The 20,862-nt window shown below is 35.3% G+C and overlaps 2 protein-coding genes across 4 annotated transcripts; both read right to left on the bottom strand.

The window, feature by feature from the left end:
• Nucleotides 1-2,473: 2,473 nt before the first annotated feature.
• Nucleotides 2,474-6,653, bottom strand: LOC105112745 (protein DYAD-like). Of its 3 annotated transcripts, XM_011008570.1 has the most exons (9): nucleotides 6,522-6,653; nucleotides 5,204-5,290; nucleotides 4,620-5,094; nucleotides 4,146-4,526; nucleotides 4,003-4,060; nucleotides 3,823-3,906; nucleotides 3,359-3,714; nucleotides 3,093-3,240; nucleotides 2,474-2,991 (listed from the first exon to the last, which is right to left on the bottom strand). In XM_011008570.1, exons 2-9 carry the CDS (start codon nucleotides 5,232-5,234, stop codon nucleotides 2,884-2,886), a joined length of 1,641 nt encoding a protein of 546 aa, XP_011006872.1. In that variant the 5' UTR covers nucleotides 5,235-5,290; nucleotides 6,522-6,653; the 3' UTR covers nucleotides 2,474-2,883. The 3 variants fall into 3 exon arrangements, with proteins under 3 accessions (XP_011006872.1, XP_011006871.1, XP_011006873.1); XM_011008569.1 differs by having other exon boundaries at nucleotides 5,204-6,653; XM_011008571.1 differs by having other exon boundaries at nucleotides 3,093-3,210; nucleotides 5,204-6,653.
• A 1,906-nt stretch (nucleotides 6,654-8,559) lies between these two features.
• Nucleotides 8,560-20,368, bottom strand: LOC105112744 (probable manganese-transporting ATPase PDR2). The gene is made up of 22 exons (XM_011008568.1): nucleotides 20,226-20,368; nucleotides 19,864-20,139; nucleotides 19,658-19,750; nucleotides 18,742-18,944; nucleotides 18,016-18,088; nucleotides 17,686-17,858; nucleotides 17,428-17,599; nucleotides 16,818-16,922; nucleotides 16,593-16,703; nucleotides 16,399-16,485; nucleotides 16,136-16,318; nucleotides 15,697-15,747; nucleotides 15,494-15,619; nucleotides 14,147-14,226; nucleotides 13,095-13,203; nucleotides 12,557-12,685; nucleotides 11,750-11,815; nucleotides 11,550-11,621; nucleotides 11,108-11,259; nucleotides 10,850-10,961; nucleotides 10,650-10,766; nucleotides 8,560-10,151 (listed from the first exon to the last, which is right to left on the bottom strand). The coding sequence occupies exons 2-22, from the start codon at nucleotides 20,113-20,115 to the stop codon at nucleotides 9,051-9,053; spliced, it is 3,567 nt and encodes a 1,188-aa protein (XP_011006870.1). The 5' UTR covers nucleotides 20,116-20,139; nucleotides 20,226-20,368; the 3' UTR covers nucleotides 8,560-9,050.
• Between the last annotated feature and the right edge of the window lie 494 nt (nucleotides 20,369-20,862).

Genomic DNA, 20,862 nt, shown 5'->3' with positions numbered 1-20,862 from the left:
TTCTCATTGCATGTAGTCGACCACTCCCCCCTCTTTCCCTCACAATTTCCACACTTGTTTCTTGTAATTTTTCTTGTTAAATGATGTTTTTCTCCTACAAACTTGTCTAAGATTTGTAAAATTTGTTAAATCTTGGTATTTTCTCTCTCAAATTTGATGAAAAAATCTGAAAATCTCCCCTTCTTTTTTTATGTATGCTACCGATTTTGCAAGGGAGAAGAAATAGGGTTTTTATAGTCCAATTTCTTTTTTAATTACACTTTCACCCCATTTTTATTCTTTTTCACAATTTGAACCACCCCTTTATGTCTTTATAATTAATTTTTTTGTATTTTTATTATTTCTATATTTATTATTAAAATTTTAATTTTAATAAATTTTTCTTTGTATAAGTTTGTTCTCTGGGTTTTACATTAGTTTTTCTATGTGCAGTACTTATCAACGCCATAGTTGAAAGTATTTTTAATTGAATAGTCACTGACACTAGAATTTGGAATATTATAGGCTAACCATCTATGACATAGCATAACAAACCATTATCAATTTAAAACAAAAAAAAAAAAAACAATGCAACCTACCTCGGATTAAACATTTTAAGGATGATAATATCTTTCATTTAGCGTAATCAATCTTGTACCATGAAATTTTTGTTAACAAGTTTAGATTTTCTAGTAACCATAATACTAAGTGACGACTCCATAGATAAGATGTTTCCCCTCGAATTACAAGGATGAGAGAGGATAAGGAGAAAACAAACTATGATAACAACATCATTGATATCGTCGAATAGATCTTGACAATAAGAATCTAACTACACCAAATAATGTCACGAACTGTGAACAGAGTGGGCTACACAAGTCATCCAAAGGTAATGGGGCTCACTTGCTCTGGTTATCATTAATGACCTTTTTTAATATTGTTGGATTCATTTCATCGAGATCTTTCCACTAATACATGTGGTGTTGTCATTAGAGTTTTAATGTATCTCCAAGGTCTTTTTTCTTTCTTTGTTCTTTATCTCTCTCGTCTCTCTCTCTCTCTTTATTGAATCTTTTGTTTAATAATTTTACAATTTAAGAGTTATAAATAATACTTGTGACTCACAAATTACATATTTCATAAACAACTCTCTAAACTATATTATTTTTCTCAATACTTGTTTCATCCTATTTTTCTTACTATGCTAGAAACCAAAAAAAAAAAAACTCACGGGGGAGAGAGCAAGAAAGGAGACTACGAGCAATGCATTAGCTGGAGACATTTTCAATTTTTATTTTAAAAAAAAAATAAAAAAGGTAAAGTTGATAGAGTGGAAATATTGATGAGAAAATAAGGCATTTTATTGAACAAAATACTACAAAATTAACTATGGTGAGCTCTAGGCAAAGGAATAGTATATTTATAAGCTCTTTCTCAAAAATTCCTGAGAGCTTTCAAATTAACCAATTTCAAACTTCAAGTCACATTTCAAGTTTTTAATCTTTCTAATCCAACTCAGACATATTTATTGAATGATTTAGACTACCATTAGAAGCTCTTTCTCGAAAGATCTTTTCTTTTCAAACTTCAAGTCACATTTCAAGTTTTTGTATGTAATTAAAAGAAAAATAAATTAATAAATGTTATAAAATCATGTCAAAATTTATTAAAAAATAATATACATACATATATATATATATATATATATAGAAATTTTAGTTGAATTCAATTCTCAAGCGATTTTTGTTAACATTCCCATGATAATTTATAATATTATTTAATAACCATAACAAAATTAAATAATAATTATCATGTTAAACTTTTTTGATTGTGCATTTAAATAAAAATAGAAAAACTAATAACCTAAAAAGGGATTATGTACCTGAGAAATAAGGTCCAGCGTGTCGGTCCTAGTTCGCGTGCTAACCTTATCTTTTTCAAGGGAAGAAAAACATGTCATTCGTCTTTCCATATATATATATATATATATCAAACACTTTTTAATATCATGCTTGGCATTATATTCCAATCATGTGTTTTATAATTTTTTTATTTTTTTAGTTTTAAATTAATTTTATATAGTTTAAATTATTTAAATATAATTATTTTAACATTTTCAAGCAAAAATATACTTTGAAAACTTCACCGATACTCGCAGCAGCCCTAGATTAGGAAGTTTACTGCCACAAGCATTGCCGATCTCTGATGCATACACGGAAGCATGAGCTGTTTTGCCACAGCATAGATTCGCACAACAGGTTCTCAAAGGGATAAACCCCGTCCTGATGAACAAGAAACAAAGGACAAATTGAGATCCTGTTTATCCACTCTAAGCCGTACAAAAGTTCGTTGACAGGGGCCTTTTGGTTTACTTCAAGGGAAGAAATGCCAGAAAACGCAGCTTGCTAGCAACAGGCCAAAACATCCACCGATGATATCTTCTTTTCCAGCATATTGCAATAACCATTTATATTATAGCTTGGCCAACACGAGGGGGTAAAAATAGAGAACTGCAGGTAAATTAACTCAAGTAACAACGGAGGGCAATATTCAGAAACTCATTACAATCCCATCCCCTAAACAAAATATACTTAATAACTGCTAGACAGCAAAAAGGATCTGCTCCAAGGTGTCCAACTTCATCTATAACCCAAAAACAGTAAAGCACGATCCCTACAGTTAGCATCTCATATGTAAGGTAAGGTTCATGTAAGTTTTCATTACATGGCCAAAAGGTCAGATGCCGGTACTATTGGTTTGGATCATTCGGGCATGCAGGAGCTCTCGTTTTAGCTTGTAAAATCTGTACAGTATCTAATCCTACTACTCTAAGAGTAAGTGGTTTCATCAAAATGAAAGGATAGATCACTAACATCCTATCTTTTCTATCTTCATGTTAAAGCTTCAGGTGATGCATTGCTTCGATGCCTGTAAAGTATTAACGGCATTGGAAATCTCCAGCATCTGTTGTTCCATCTTCACTCTCCAATTTCCCAAGTCTTTGAACATCTCCTGCAAAGGCAATATTTAAAATACATGTTTAATTGAGCTCACAAACCATGATAGAAGGTAAAGCGAGCAAGATAATATGACCAGAAGCTATCGAATGTCACCTGAAAGAATGAAAATGAATTGTCAAGTTCTGACTTGGAATTGGCCGTGGCAGATGAATCTGGGGTCATATTAGCTTGATCTTCCTCCATCCTCTTGGGTACCAACTCCTGCACATCTCTGTTTATACCAGAAAAGGGCACAACAAACCTCGGATCATTAATAAAGATATTTTTTCCTATGTGAGGAGAGGTGTTGTGATAGATATTGGTCAAACATAAAGTCTTCTAGATCTCGACCCAAAATTGTGTCAAAAAAAAATTATCACCTCTTCATTTTGGCCATTTCTTCCTTAAGCAGCTCCAGCTCTCCAGCACAAACAGGCTCCTGAGAGGGGTTATCAGAGTGCTTCAACCAAGGTTGAATAGCTTTGTAGGGTTCTTGTTCCTGCGGTGAGGCATTCTGCTTAAAACTAACCAAATCTGTGTTCTCTAACCAAGGTGCAAAGTCTTCCCCTTGAATATTATCCAAGTTGGTGCTCTCCAACCAGTCCTCCCATCTTTCAGAAATTGGATTGAGGGCAGTGCATTGCTTTGATGCCTGCATGCTGCTCAGTGAATTTGAGATTTCCTTGAGTTGTTGTTCAGTCTTGGACTTCCATGTCATCACATCCTTATACATGCTCTGTCCAAAAGGAAATGTCAGGGGCAATTGATTTATGTACAGTGACATGTGCAAAAAGCACATAAAAAGTTGAAAAAATAAGCAGAAGATAAGGTGTTCTTCTGATACCTGCAAACCACCCAAAGAACTTGAAATCTCCATTAGGCGCTGGTCTATCTTACCTCTCCATTCCACAAATTCCTTGTAAATATCCTGTTGAAAGGACAGAAACTTAAAATGGAGCCATATAAAGCAATCTTAATAGTAATCATAATATTTTTCTACTGCAGAGAGTGATTCAATGTTCACCCCAATTTGGTTAGCTTGATGCTGCTCTTGATTCTTGGATACCAGCTCCTCCATATCCCTATAAGAGGCAGACTTAATTATTCAAGGAACACAGACCTAAGCTCAATGTAAACAAGACTTTTATTCTAGTACTATTTATTTACCTCTTCATTTTTGCTACTTCACCTCTAAGCAAAGTCAGTTCTTTAGCAGAAACAGAGTCTTGTGAAACACTACCAGGCCTATACCAAGATGGGGGAACATAGTTTGGATCTGGCACCCCAGCCTCCTGCTTGATTTTAACCAGGTCAGCACTCTCCAGCCAATACTCCATTATCCCTTGGGTGTTGTAACACCGTCGAAACCGCTCAGTGCCACCTGGTGCCACTTTACCATCAATGTGCTTCAGTAGGTGGTCTAAGAGTCCAGTGTCACCAATGTGTTTACGAGCTACGGTTCTCAGTGCTGACCGGGAAATGGGATTCTCAAACACTGCCCCTTCAGCCTTCATGACATCCAACATACTTTTCTCTGCCAGATTATACCTTCAAAACAGATACATCATTCATTTTATGAATCATCATGTGACATGTCAACCCAACAGAAAGGAAGAAAAAGAGTAATGATTTACCCTGTACCTGTCTACTGACCATCTATCCTTGACATTCTCCTTTTTTATGGAAATGGAATTTTCACACTTGATTTGCTTACTCTTATAAGCAAGACTAGTTTTCTTTGCCTTAGCACGTCTCACAGTTTGTGCTTCTCTGTGTCCGCTGAGGGCATGACACTTCCTTTTCTTAGCTTCTGGCAACACAAATGACTCATTACCATCTTCGCCAACTTTCAAATCTTCTTTAACAATGGCAGATGGAAATTGAGGGTTATGCTTCGCATGCTTTACAACGGCAGATGGAAGTTGAGTGTTCTTCTGTCCATGCTCGACAACAGCAGGCGGAAACTGAGGGTTATTTTCCTCAGGACTGTCAATGAACTCAATATGCCTGCTGACTCCCCATTGTATCATTCCAGTGCGTTTTATCTCCAACAAACACGCCCCTTTCTTCGTACTTTCATCTCCCCTGCCACAACTTTCATGCAATTCTGAAGAGCCTGTAGAGATGAACCACAATGAAAGCCACAAACACAAAACTGACTCCATGTTCTTCACAACATATAAATACATTTACGGCAAAAGATGTGTTGGGTTCTTTTCCACTACCTTTGTATGACTGCGACATCAAAAAGCACATGATCCCATAGCCAAAAAGCAAGTGTTTGAAGGTAAAAGGCGTCCCTTGAAACTAACCTACAAAAAACAAACAAACATGGAGTACAGGTACTTTTACCCTCTGCCCTCCTCTCAGTGAATGAGAAATAGACAAGCAAAACCCTTTGAAGATTAAAAAAAAAAATGTTTTCACAGAGAATCACAAGCAAATACACGAGACCACTATCAAAAAATTTCAAAACCAATACAATTATACTACTTCCTATAATATCTCATGCAGAATCAAGGTACATCAATGCTGAAACCTAGCAAATTTTCTCAGCATGGCACCATTTAAGGGAAAATCATATGCATGAAAAAATAAAAGAGTAAACCAACCAAAAAGAAAAAAGCAACAATCAAAACATGGAAACATGTTACACTATGCAAGAATGCATTGAGGTACAGAGAAATTAATGGGGGCAAAAAGAATAAACACACCAGTAATTGCATCCATAACTTTTCAGTGTTTAACCGTAAAATGTATTTGCCATCATCCACATTCTTCAATAACACAGTTGCGTTGAATTGCAACAGAGATTTACAAAACACAATAGTGACATATCTCAACCAATTTCTCTCAAGCTTGCCCCCTTTTTTTACTCGATTAAATGCATCCCAAAACAACAGTGAACACAAAATCCAAAACATAAAAGGGTTTCATCCTAAAAGCGATGAAGTTCAACAACGACACCATTCAACACATCACGTTAAGGTTGTAGAAGTTCTGAATGAAATATCTTCCAGAAACAACTAGCCTTCGGCATTTTCAACATCGTTCACATACTTTATGATCCCACACCTCCAACAAAAACCCCCTTCCAAAAAAACTAAAAATAAAAAAAATAAAACGTTAATTTTATTTATTTTTACTTATTTATTTGTTAGGGCAAAAAAGAACCCATGATCCACACGCCCATTCCCCTCTACTTCCTTCTTTCCCTCGGTAACCAAACAGCCAAGGTCTCAAAAACGACATGCCCTCATCCTGCATCAACCCGTTTCAAAGACCAACCACAACACAAAAAGCCTAAGAAAACCAAAACACAAAGCACGCAGAAAATAAAAATTAAAAAAAAATCCCAGAAACCAATAGAGAAAAAAAATCAGGGTTTAAGGTTTTACCTAAAAATTAAAGGGTTTCTTCCTTAAACATTCATCAAGACATTGTTAAAAGAAATCCCGAAACGAACAAGGAAAAAGAAAAAAAAACAGATTTTTTTGCAGAGAAAAAAGGGATCAAAGAAGAAGACAGCTAGGGTTTGCTTACCTTGGTGTTAGTTGAGGATTTGGTGTCTGATTGATGGGTTTTGAGAGATTTCAAAGAGGAGACAGTGGAATGTATCTTGTTTGTTTAGGGCCGACGCTGGACGTAGCCTAACTAGAAATTATTTCTTTTCGGTTTTTCATGAAAAAATAAATAGGGTTTATATTTAAATATGTAAAAAAAAAAAAAAACACACATAACAAAACCCTCGCCAACTAAATTTCTAATTTTATAAAAAAAACTTCAAAAAAATATTTTAATAATTTTTTAAAAAAATTATACATTATACTCTAAATAATTCTCTAGCAAAAAAATTAAATTTATTTATTTTCTTTTTTACATTTCATGATTTCTGTATTTTAATGATGTTTGTTATAAAAATCATAAATCAGTACTGTGGGCTCTCTAGTTTTTTTTTTTCGTTATGCAAAGATTTTTTTTATAAAAGAATAGTATATTAAAAAAAAAACAAAAAGAAGAAGATTATAAAAATCATAAATCAGTACTATGGGCTCTCTGGGTTTTTTTTTTTGGTTATGCAAAGATTTTTTTTATAAGAGAATAGTATATTAAAAAAAGAAAGTGATTGGTCATTGAGTCAACATTAACTTGCAAAACACGAAGTTAATTTGTGTTAATTATTTTTATTAAAATAATATTATATTAGTTTTAACATGTCTGAATTTAAAATGAGTTTAGCTCAATTAAATTTCACCAAGCAAATGCTTAATCTTTTAATTCAATTAAAAATATGGTTAAGATCATGATTTAGATTCTCCAGATGAAATTGTAGCCCAATTTAAGTAAAAAATTAATTGGGTCAGTCCTAGAATCAACCCATCAATTAGAATAAATTTAAGCATGATAGAGGACTCAGTTATTGGTAGATATAAACATATGGGGATCTAATATGAGATTTTTTAAAAAAAAGGATCGACAAGTTATTTAGCTAAATAAACAGGGACTGTATAAATTGTTTGCTCAAAATATTTCTAATTTTTTATATATTTTTTTACAGTTGTACTAGCGTCCTTTTTCTTTTTTTTTTGCCCTTTTTGGGTCATCCTCTGGTTGCGATTGATATTTAAATGGGGCAGCTGCAGGAGGAGCTGAGTCGCCAGTGGCAGGGTCCTGTGCTGTCCTTTCCAATGGTGCTAAACTAGCACGGATTTTCAGAAAAAAAAAAATTATGGTTTGCTTGGGGGTTACTCTTCTTTTTTCTTCTGGGTAGGAGAAATTTGTGGGTTTTAAATTTACCTGGCTGGCATCTTATCATTGTTTGAGCATAATGGCCATTAAATTAGATATGTACAGCTTTAATGGTGCACTTTAACATAGCTAATTATCTGGTGATTAAGATTTGGATCGTCCCACATCCTCTCATCCACACATGATGGATAAATTCAAATTCCAATCACATTATTGTTTAATTACAACGGTGAGTGTCACAAATTTTAAATATTAAACACTTATATAATTATTAATTTTAAAACTCATAAAATTAATAAAGATATAAAATTAACGGAGATAAGTGGATGCTACATTAAACACCTATATATATATATATAAAAAAAAAAAAAAAAAAATTAACAGCATAGCTCAAATCTTTTTGATTTTACCAGTTTAACAAGCTCAATCATTTTTATGAACAATTTATTAGTCGGTTCAAGATATTCAGACATGAAATATATTTTTAAAAACAATATTAGCAAAATCCAAAGATTTATTATAAGAGTAGAAGCAAATTATCTATAAAATAGACCTAAAATGAACATATTAAATGATTATAAAAGTAATTACGGTTAATAAATAACATTGAGATTAAAGAGTCAATTTTCAAGAACTATATTACGATGCTCAAGTTTATTTGATTTGATTTTATTCATGAACAAGAACAAGCTCATTATAAAAGTAACAAACTCAATATGTTATTCAAGCTTTGGCTTGAACTCCATTTAGTTTTCACGAACTAATCTGAAACACAGCTTGACTCTGCCTCTGCTAGTTCACAGCCCTGCCTGCTTAAAAGCACTCATAATCAGCATCAGGGAACAAAGAGAGAACACCCTTGTGCATCTCATTGAACACAAAATATCATTACTATAGCAAACATGTCTAGGGTTATACAAACCCCAAAAGCATAATGATAGGGGGGGGGGGGGGGGGGGAAATAGAAAAAAGGCAGCCTCTCTTATATGGATCAACTAGTAAACAAGATATTCTTGTTTGGAGTTGTAGTGTACGAGATTTTCCACCTACAGCTGTGTTAAAAAAAAGTTGGAGACATTCTTCTTCTCTCATCTTCAATGATCCAAGTTTTTTTAAAAAAAAAAAAAAAATCATCTTTCTCCTTGGTAGTGTAATTGGGCCATCGGTAGACAAAACTTCCCACAATGTGATCAAAAGTAATGGGATAAAAATGTTACATATCAAGGCAATGATGAATCCATACCGTTTAATTGATGCCTCTAGATTTGCCGCTACTTTCCTTATCAGCACTATTCTCCAAATTTCAAAGACTTGTGTAACGGTTCAGACACGTTTCTTCTTCTCTAAATTGGCTGCAGCCAATCGTTGTCGTTTCTTCCAAGCTGGAATCCTACCAGGGAAAGCCCATCTCAACAATTTCTCCCATGTATAGCAGCTCAGGAACATGAGCAAAGCCGAAATCAAAAGCTTGTTCCTCAGTTCTGGTGGCAAGGGCACCAATTTCAACCAGTCATTCAAGTTCCTGAAAAGATCAGAAGTGATCACCGTGATGAAACCTGCAGCAGCCAAGATGGCGTACAAGAATGGTTTGCTTTCTGTGATGCTCTGGTTGAAAGGATGACCGATATAGTTCACAGCAAAAGTGGCTAGCTGGAGCATCATGCTCACCATGTATGAAACGGTGTTAACCAGATTCGGATGAAAATCAGAGTCGGGTTCAATGCATTCATCAGGCATATATTTCTCAGCACTTTTCACAGACGACATCAGAAAAAACAGGTGGATTGCAAACTGTCCCATGAGAGAAAGGAAAACGTAGTAGCAGAAAACATGAGGGTGGGGCCTTTCAGCTGAAAGTGTGGGAAGGGGGCGTGCTTGGGAAATGAAAAGGAAAAAAGCAGCCGTAAAGACACCACTGATTGTGGCCTGCACATCACCAAGCTTGACACCATCCAGATACATGACGCTCAACACATATGCTGTAGCAAGGCAGTTGAGACCAAGTATTTTAAACATCTGGAGGGTAGTCACAAGAGTACTGCGACCCTGACGAATTATGTCTGTGGTGGGGGCAACCGATGCATGCTTTGCTGTGAAGGGAGAAGCCATTGAGGCATCTCCAAGCTTGACAATGGGGGCTGAACGACCATCACCTTCCTCATTCATCTCTTCCATCAGCTTCTTCAATCTCTGTCGTTGCATTTCTGCTGCTGTCAGGTGGCGGTTACCAGCTGAATGACTGCTGGAATCTGATTTTGTGACAGCTTTGCCTCTTGAAGAACTTTCTCCATTTAGATTACTAACTTCAGGCTTTGATTTTTTTGACCTTGAAGGCTTCAGATTTCCGTCTTTAGGTGTTTCTGATGATGAGTTTCCACTTTTTGTTGGAGGCACTGCATTCAACAGTGCTACTCCTACATGGGCCTGAAAAAAATGTATCATGTATTTATACTGTTTTTGTTGTTATGTCCTTGTAAGACTGATGTCAAACCTTAAGTTTCACCTTTCAAATTGTATGTGCATCGCTAAAGATCTATCCTACCCGAGCTGAAATAATAAAGTTTGATTGGTCCAGAAAATAAAAGAAAATAAAATACTTGGCTCCTGGTTGAACTAACTGAAGTCCACTAGCTGGCAACAAGGGTCAATTCTAAGCCAAGTGTTCCAGGTGACCGTCCAATAATACAACTAGTCTGAACTAAAAAGGTCTTCAACCACATGCATGCACACAAACAAATATATGGAACAGTTGTGCACGTGTATTGCTGTTGAAATTCAAAAACAGAGATCAATTAATTACCCGCTATGAACTACTTATCCATGCATACAGAAACAATAAGTGCATGCTAAATGCAGTACCAAAACAATTGGAGCAAATATTTGCTCAAGAAATGAAAGTGCGTGTGTAAATCATGTATATACCTGCTTCAAAGCTCCAACATCATTGGTTCCATCCCCACACATCAGCGTGACCCTCCCTACAGTTTTGAAAGTCATCAAGATGAGTTCCTTTTGCTCAGGAGCAACTCTTGCAAAAACCTGAAACCATAATAATGGGCATGCATCATCAAGATGAAACCATCATGGAAAATCAATCCCCAACAAGCAGTATGATTCAGAACCTTGACATAAGGAATGACTTGTAGGACAGCAGAACTCTGTTGCAACATGTCAATACAGTCACCTCCAATACAGAGATCATTAGTCTCTGACAATTCTTCAGCCTCTTTGTCACTGAAATTAGATGCATTTTGTTGTTCTCAGACTAAAGAATCGAAATTACAATTGATAAAAAGAGCAAGCATGCCATAAATATTTGGCATAAAGTATCAAAATAGCCTCCCTTTATTTTTTTCAATTTATTGAGGTGGTAACTTTACCCGTAACTGATTTTCTCCATTTCATCTGGAGATATCCACTCATATCCTTCTCCGCTCCTTGATGGACCAAGAATTAATGCTGGTTTTGATATGATATGCACTTGGCTAGCAACATGGCAAGCTGTCAAAGCTTGGTCACCAGTGATCATCACCTGAAAACAGTGAACCATATCATGAGTGCTATTTTCAATCAAATGAGGAATACACAAAGCTGCAAAAAACTCAAATTTCATTTATGAAGCAGGTCTAAACCCTTAGAAGCCACAAGGAGCACTTCTTGATTCCATTGAAAAGAAAAAAAAAAAACTGGAGTTGTTGAAATCCATAACATAGAAAACCAATAAACATAATTTTATTTATTTATTTATCATCAGGCAATCAAATATGTTGAATGTGGCATACAACATATGCCAACTAAAATTACTGAGAAGTTACCACTTACCAAGTCATGGGATGAATTCTTTAATTCAGACAATACAGTAGCAGAATCCTCTCTTATAGGGCAGTTGAATACCTGTGATTACAATCATGAAACTTTAATAATGACAAGAATACAGAAAGTAATTACTTACAAGCAAATTATAGAACCCAGAAAGGTGGGGGGTGTTGGGTTGCATCATGGTAGAAGGATTTATTGCTTACTGCAAAGCCAGCAAATTCAAGACCAGTCTCCACTTCATCTCTGTCCAAGCTTCTAGCTTCGCTAACCTTCATGGGAACAAAAAGATATAGCAACTTCAGCATGCATGGTATACACATGGAACAAATTTATACAACAGGACCTCGATCCCAAACTACTTGGGGTTGACTGTAAGGATCCTTTAGTACCATTCTGCAGGTTCATATACACACCGAACAAATCCATACAATGAGAAAATTCAGATAAGGTAAATCCCATGCCTCATCACAAGAACAAATGAGTGATTTGCATTTCACACTAAACTACAAATTACTATACTAATTATTGCTCCACAAAAAACATGTAAAATAACATATTCATTTTAACTAACTTGTATAGCTTGCTGCTTGAATTGACAAGGGGCAAAAACAAAAGCAAGAATTTCATGATTGGCATTATAGAGAATTAAAAATGATGCAAAACAGAGGAGACTGAACAACAAAGAAGACAACAAATATGTCACTCGTGCATTCCTAACATCTCCAGAAATGTGTTTCAAGATGAACAGGCAAAAGATGAAACTGGGTGGAAATGGTCATGATACTTTCACATGGAATATTTATCAGTTTAATCCTATAATTGTATTTACAAGTTAAGACTCAATGTATGGTCCACATCTAGCATTATGAATGACAAACAATAAAATTGAAGATAGGGTTCAAACGTCCTTTTTCCCAGGTGGATCAGAAAAGGTATTAAGTGCATATTACAGTGAAAATCAAAATAGAATATGCAAAGGCAAGAAGAAAGTAAAGATATTAGAAACTTACTGTCATTTCCGGAAGGTACTTGAAAGCAAGGGCCAGAACTCGAGACCCTTGACGTGTGTACTTTTTGTATGTATCAACATATGATGGTGGCAAGTCAATGAGTCTATCCTGAATAGTTTCAGGTGCACCCTGAAACATCCAAAATAAAAATCATGATGATATTATCTCCAAGGACAGTAAAAGATAGTCAGCAATTAAATCAGAAATTCTTTTTTCATATTATTGTATTTTGCCAGGCAATGAAATTAGAAAATGATCACTAATCAAGTAACAAATGATAATGTTGTGATGGGTCAAAGAATTAGCAAAATATTGTCATAATGTAGCAATTGAGGCTCAGAACCACATTTAGATCAGCTTCCAATACACTCCTTTGCAAAACATCTGATAGTGGCCCATCTAGTGATTGAAATATTTAAAAACAAACAAATGTTTGCAGAGTCCTCAGCAAATGAAAAGGTCAATATCTTAAATCTGTGAATTGCTTGCCAAATTTGTTCAAGTCCAGTAACTCATATGAAAAACATAAGCAACTGACCTTCACAAATGCCAAGAATCCCTCCTGTGTGCGAACAACAACTGCCATTCGTTTCAAATGGGATGCAAAGTGATGTCTCTGAACAATCTGCACGGCATTGCCACCTCCTCTGCAACACATGAGAATGACAAATAATTGCAATGAAACTGCCTAATGAAATAAACCCAGACTATGAAAAACTCAAAGTGGGATTTGATATGGTTCTCTTATTTCCTTTCAACCATAACTTTCATTCTTCCATTTTCTATCTTTCTCATCAATATATGGCTCGCTTAATGCCTACATGGTTCACCTCAACTCCATTTGGGCATTTCAATACATCTATCAATTGTCAAAAGAAAACTTCAAGCAGGAAACCACAAACTCCATGTACTCCAAAAAATAACGGAAACAAAATATCTAACAGAAGAAAACTCCTTTCTTATAGACATTTTAGAGTGACTGGTAGACTGTCACACTTGCACAATGAATTAGGATGCGGAGTTTGCTGTGAAAAAATCTTTCCATGGAACCATTTGCCTTCACATTCTGATTATCTAACAGCTAGTTCTTACAGACTCCCTATCTGAGGATTCCTAAAAGACATGATAATTTTTCCCGTGCTTCAATGTAGATGAAAGTTGAAAACTAGCTTGATACGATCCTTGTGTCATTTATTGACTTAATAGTTGAATGATTTCTCCAATATTTTGCACTATAGCACATTTAAAATGCTTCAAACAAGAGCCAATCCACGAAAATGAACTCAATCAATATTGCACTCTTTATTGCCTGTGATTGAATTCCTCTCTTTCGTCATTCTCCTTGGACTTGGCTCTATTTATGAAATATCTCTCCCTTCAATCAATACTGCATATTAAATCTTTAACACATGCCTTGTTTCCCTTCAATTCATTTTCTTTTAATATTAATAGAACGGTCTTTTAAAACAGATCATGACCACATCAAGATTTCAATCAAAATATATTCTAGGCAGAGATTAAGCAGGAGAAAAATGACATTGTAGACATACAAATCAAATCAATCCACTGGGAGCAATTTCCACAACTTACTTTTTGGGCATCGCCTTTTCATCAGATTTATAACTCCAGTCTATTCCTGTAAGTGCAGCCTTCTCAAGAGGATCACCAACCTACAAGCAATTATGGAAATATTAGAGCATTCTCGAGGGACAGCAAACATATGAAAGGATTTTTAGCCCATGTCAGCCAACTGCCTTCATCATTAAATAGTTTGCTTGTGCTATCTGGAAAATATGATAAGGTGGAATCTTAATGATGCACCAAGAACAATGAATAGCATACAATATGACATTTCAGTAAAATATAGCTGTTAATTTCCCAAGGCCTCAATGAAACTAATTCCAAGAAAACTTGTTTCATGTGTTGTTCTATCAAAAATGACATTTCTGCAAACACTTTATTCCGAGGGGAAGGCCTAGACATCAGTAAAGACAACCATAAGATGATAATGGGATAGAAACGCAATAATGCAATACACCTAATACTTCTTAAAGGGGACAAGACTATCATGGATGGCTGGCCATACCCTGTTTTACTTTTACAATTTCCATTCATTTACAGTGCAGATTCAGTATGAGAAGTGTGGGGGAAGAAGTCTGGCATAACTCCCTCCTTGCCATCTTATTGGTTCTCAAAAAGGTCAGAAGCCAGAAGGCATCTCCAAAGTTGATTCAGAGTGATGGTTACTAGTCACAACAATCACAAGTGTAGTAAGGGAGAGGGACACTCAAGCTTAATTGAAACTTAGATCTCCGAGAGAGAAAAAATGAAAAGGCACTTCTTTAAGGGTGTTAATTCATGCAAGCTTATAATTCTTGAGGACAAAATAGTAGAAGACTGAGTTTATTATTTATGAAATGACAGGATACAGTACACTGCAGAGCCACTACAGCCTTTGATTACAAGTAAATGAAACTTGATAAACAGTCCAGTCCAAGGACTATTAAAATAACATTTATCTAAGTCATCATAAAATAACACAATTAAAAAAAGCAGAAATACAAATACCAATTGTTTTGCTAGAAAACTGCCACAGAACCAGGTAACCATACTAAACTCCATTTTTGCCTCCACGCATCAACAGAGACAATTTTTTATTTTAATTTTTTTTAATTCAGCTGAAATAGAAGGTGGGAATAGATGACCAGACTTGTTATGGCAATACAGGCCTTTACCGTTCACTATTACATTTTATTTCGCTTCAACTATAATACAACTTTGTTCGACATACTCTAATCATATCATATGCATTCCAACTATATTTCTTTCATCCAAGGAAAACAAATGTAAGGGTGAACTGGTACAATAATAGAAAATGGCTCACAACCAAAATTCAGGGATTCTAGGAACAGCATGCCAAAAATTACAAAAGCATACCAGTTTGTTATCCACAAACACCAAGGCATGACAAGAGGCCAAAATTTCTGCTGTTCGGACAGGCACTTTAGTCATATCAGATTCTAAATCTGCACTCTCTGTCAACCCAACAACTCCACGGAACTCCTGAAACCAGCAACAAGATATAAGGAAATTCAATATCAAAAACCGACATGCAACATCATGTTATGTAAGAAGCATACCATGTCATCTGATGTAAGCGTTCCAGTTTTATCGAAACAACATATATCAACCTGCAGGACAAAAATGATGAGTGCTTAATATAAGTTGACCTATTGATACACAAGCCCTAGCACACACTGCGCCCCAAATCACCACATATGTGAGTGAAACCATACAATCAAGAAATAAAGGAACGTCATAAATGCTAATGTACAAGTCAATGGGAAAAGAAGCACAAGTTCAGTTCTTGATAAGGCTGGCGTTTCTTGATAAATTAAACTAATCTATAACCTTTGTCATCTCTCAAAAGTGAAGGAATGGCAACCCAACTAAAACAGCCAAGGCAACCAACTAATGTCAGAAAGGTAAACACCATCTCTGATTTAATAAGAAAAGTAGCAATTCAAGGACTGGTGAGTGAGAGAGAGAGAGGATGACTAATTGGCTACATTAACTTACCTTTCCTGCAAACGGGATGCGAAAAGGTTCGGTACAAAAAATTCCACGCCGTGCCAATGCAATAAGAGATGTATTAACTGCTATTGATAATTCCATTGGCAGCTCAGGTGGAATTACAGATGTTATGATAAATGAACAACTCAGGAAAAGCTTGTACTTGCTCCTCGTGGGATCCTCTAGCCCCTGCATTAAGAAAATCACATTAGCATAGACCAACTTATACAATATTCCAAAAAGTACCTCAAAAAGGAGTGGTACTTTACCTTTTTAAGTACATAACCAGCAGCAATTACTGCAAAAACGACTAAAAATAGGATGAACAACCCACTTTCCCAACTATTGGCAGTAACCTTCAACAAGTATAATCAAGAGAAGAATCCAAATTAGGAATTAGAAATAGAATGTTTCATAAAAGTTTCAGTAATCCTCAGTCAACTATGAATGAAATTTTAAGTACCCTTTCTGTGGAAAACAAAATGGTCCTCATTAGTTTCCCTTGACTTGTTTCAAACCCAGTTCGAAGAACAACAGCTAGACAACCGCCATCAGGAGCCCTTAGGGGAAAGTTCTAACTCCAGGAAGAATTAAAGGAATCAATTGAAACAGCAAAGACACCGTCTCTGATACAAAAAATAAGTGCTCAGGAATTTAAAAGGCAATGTTACATATTCACATGACTGACCTTATCTGGAGTATGCTGCAAAATTTTAGTCCCACCAAATAAAACGTGGTTCTTATCACGTTTGGCTGATAACTTCTCCTCCATCCCTCTACCCATGATTGAAACCTGAGAAAAATTTTCTTCTGTTTTCACAAGTTCTAGAGAGAGTAATTCAAACAACTTCCAAATATACAAACCAGCAGCCAATGAAAGAATAACTAGCTAACAAACAAAACCACTTTTTCCCTTCTGTTTGAGATGAATATAAGAAAGCATTCAGGCTAAGGATGAAAACAAAGTATTACTCAATTCAGGAAATCAATTTAACAAGAAAGCATTTAGGCTTCATATTGGAACATTGATATTGCAAACATCCTCAATGGTAAGCAAAAATATAAATGGGCATAAGTCACATAAATGACCTATCACAGATTATTTTAAAAAAAATTGGCCTATAGCAATTAAATAGCCTGCTTGTCAAAACACAACGACCCAAATGTAAATCCAATCTCCAGGCTAGACTTACTCAAATTTAATAGCTTTTCACTCAAATCCCAAAACCAATGTCAGATAATCACAGTTTCAAAAGTTCATAAAATAACAGTAATCAGAAAACAGGAAAAAGAACTACCTTCCATTGGGGAGTAGACTCGCCAGTGAGAATGGCTTCATTCAGAATGGCACTTCCAGCTAAAAGAAGCATGTCTGCTGGTACAGATTTATCTTCTCCATGCTGACCAGACGAGCGTCCAATGGAGACAACATCACCAGGTAAAAGATCAGTCCCAGAGAGCTTCACCCATCTAAAATCATGTTGATGGCATAATTATACATATCTACAGACACTCACAATTTACGAAAGCACCAAAATTGCATAAAAAATACATACTTCCCACAGCGATGCACCATTATGGTCTGGGTATCCACTCTAACACGTCTTAGCTCGCTTAGAGTCTTCAACCTACTCTTTGCCATAGTTGACTCGAACATAAACAGCATTAAGAGGGTAAACAAGCTGTAATACCAATATTCATCCAAGCACCAAAGCCCCACACAGAACACCTATACAGATGTATTGCAAAACCAAAGAAGAATGCCAGAATTAAAAGATATAAAGCATATATAAAACTGAATTTAGACAAAAAAATAAAACATGAGGTGAAATATAGAATTCCGAACTAGAGATAAGGAAAGAGAGGATGTGGTTTAAAGACAGAACCTGAAATACAAAAAAGGGCTCCATGCACTGCTCTTTCAATAATTTTTGGAATGTGGGCTGTGGATATTCAAATCTAAATAACCATAAACAACCCCCATCAAGCAATGGAAGAAAATAAAAACACAGGTAAAAATTTCTTAAGTTCAGGCTTCAAGAAGCATTGTTGATATCATTTCAGGGACACCAAAATGATATGCTGATAACAAAAGTCCAACAGCCAAATTGCATATTCCAAAAACCACTACGACAAAATACATGTTATATCAAGTGTACGAAGGATTAAATTAACCGCACTTGATGAAGTAGTTTTTCCTAAGAACATGAAAAAGAATATATATCATAAGTTGATAGTCTGCAATATTTGTCCTTCCATATGATAAAAATCCAAAAAGGTAATTTGATTTTACTATCCTAAAAGAACAATTGAGCATAACCAAAAATCAATCCTAGTGTCCCTTTATGACCATCCATACTGCAAGATTATTGAAAATGCACATCTAGCAGCATAGCCAGATCAGAGCGCACTGGTCCATAGACAATGGATGCAGGAAACGAACCAACAACCCATAAGGAAAGGACAAATTGACATTGAGAAGAAAGAGCACTTGGGAGACCTTAGCCTATAATAAGATCGACAATCTCTGGTACCTTAATTTTAAACATTGAAGAAACAGAACTAAAGGACAACAAATATCAGACATGTATGAAGCAGAAAGAAATACTCACACATTCCGTCCCCATTTCTCAGTTGCAGCAGCTACTTTAGCCTCAGAACCAAGGCCAGTACTTTTAAGATAGTGGCCAAATGTTTCCTTGGTAGGGTAAGGAAGCTTGCAAAATGTCTCATTCTCCTTTGAATAGATGAACCACTGCTTTCTGAAATCAAAGTAAATCTCTTCCCCATCCCCTGGTGATGAGGATGTTGCCGACTATGCAAGCAAAAGAAATTTTCAGAAAGAAACAAGGGGTATTATGCAGGTGATAGATGAAAAGCTATACCTGTTTAATTTATCTTAGGTATCCAATAAAATCAATCTCTTTTTCATTAGCATGAGTGGGACTTCTAGTGTTGAGAAAGTAATCTTTGGAAGTCAAATCAAAGGTCTAAATGGAAAATTGCAAAGCCCATCATTTAACTTATACACATTATATCAAGTTCATATGATACCTTTGAAAAGTCACATCATGTATTATAAGCAGGTATATTTGCAAAATGAAGATGTTTGAGTTATCATAATTGGGTTTGAAATGAATGGTATTTGACAACAAGTGAGCTAAGTCTTCACCCTGTGTTGTTTCAACTTAAGAAACTAAGACCAGTCAATGTAGAGAAACCCTCTAACACCTAATTTCAGAAAAACTAAAACATTCCATCAAAAAAATAGACAACAATGTGCCATTAATTTTACAAATAACATTATCAGCATAAGCATACAATTCTTCTATCATTTTATAGCCAATAATATTTTTCACTCCTCCAAATATAAAAGAACAGATTAAGAAAAAGCACGAAATGCATCCATTTGTAGCCTAGATCAACCTTTCATCCCTACCAGCTCTGAGAACATCCAAATTCCATCCAATCCACTTATTAAAAAAACTCATTTTCACCAAAACAAAGCAAAACAACACAAAAACTTACTTGTTGACGAATATACAACGGCACAACTTCTTTGGAACCGGAAAACTTGGCCGGCGTAACTTTACATGTATCCGCAGCTCGGATATCATTAACCTACACACAAAACCCCCAAATCACAAAAAAGAAACCCTAACCACCCCCAAAACAAATCCAAAATCCACAAGAAAAACAAAACAAAACCAAGCGCACACAAACAGTTACATTACCTTACTGTACTGAACAAAGCACTTGAAATCAACAGACCAGGCAGTGAAAAGCAAAACAAGAACATGAACAGCAACGAGTCCACCAAGAACAATAAAAGCATCAACAATGTCAATGCTCGGCACAACCGTAACCATCCAAATCGCATACAAAATCGCAAATGGAAAAACATCTAAGCGCCATGGCCATTTCTTCTTCCTTATCAAATCTACTCTCTCCACTACCTTCCCCCCTACATTAAACCTCAGCACCATCGCTAATCAGGATCCAATTAAACCCTAAACAGTAAAAAAACTCATATTAGAATCCAATTAAACCCTAAAATTTAAACGAATGAGTGACGATTAGGTCAAGAGAGTGGTACCTAACAGATCGAGAAGCGGAGGAGATCGGAATCGGTTACGACTCAGGGTGTTGAGCTGTGACTCGGTCAGGTTTCTTGTGTAGGAGGAGGAGGATCGAAGTGACGAAACAGAGATGACGTCAAGGACTAAAAGTTGAGTTTTATTACCACTTCAATATAACTTTGTCATTATAGTTTATAAGAGATAACTTAATTGATCCCTATAGTTTATAAGATATAACTAATTGGTCCTTGTTGTATAAAACATAATCTAACATAGTCTTTTTTTTCTTTTTTCTGAAATTATATTCTTTTCTAATTGATTAAATTAAATCAAAATAATTAATTAATCATTAATTAAAAAAACTAAAGGAAAGGAAGGTTTAATTATACCTTAGAAACAACTCGCTATTTATTTAAAACAAAATTACTCATAGATCAAAAGAACCCAAACTAGGTATTGACGTCGAGGTGCCTTTTTCACTGTGATATATATTTGTCTTTTAATCATTTGTGTAGTGTTAGGTTGGTAATTTTATTGTTTTTAAATAATAAAATTACTAATTTACCTCAATTATAAAAATTTTGTTTCATCTCAATTAAGGTGTTCTTTTTAATTTTTTTGAAATTGAGGAATTATTTTGATGTCCCGACAAAA

Source organism: Populus euphratica, unplaced genomic scaffold, assembly GCF_000495115.2.
Source record: "Populus euphratica unplaced genomic scaffold, PopEup_1.0 scaffold599.1, whole genome shotgun sequence".
Classification (NCBI taxonomy): domain Eukaryota; kingdom Viridiplantae; phylum Streptophyta; class Magnoliopsida; order Malpighiales; family Salicaceae; genus Populus; species Populus euphratica.
The sequence above is the reverse complement of the archived record's forward strand: the minus strand, read 5'-3'. Positions and strand labels throughout refer to the sequence as shown.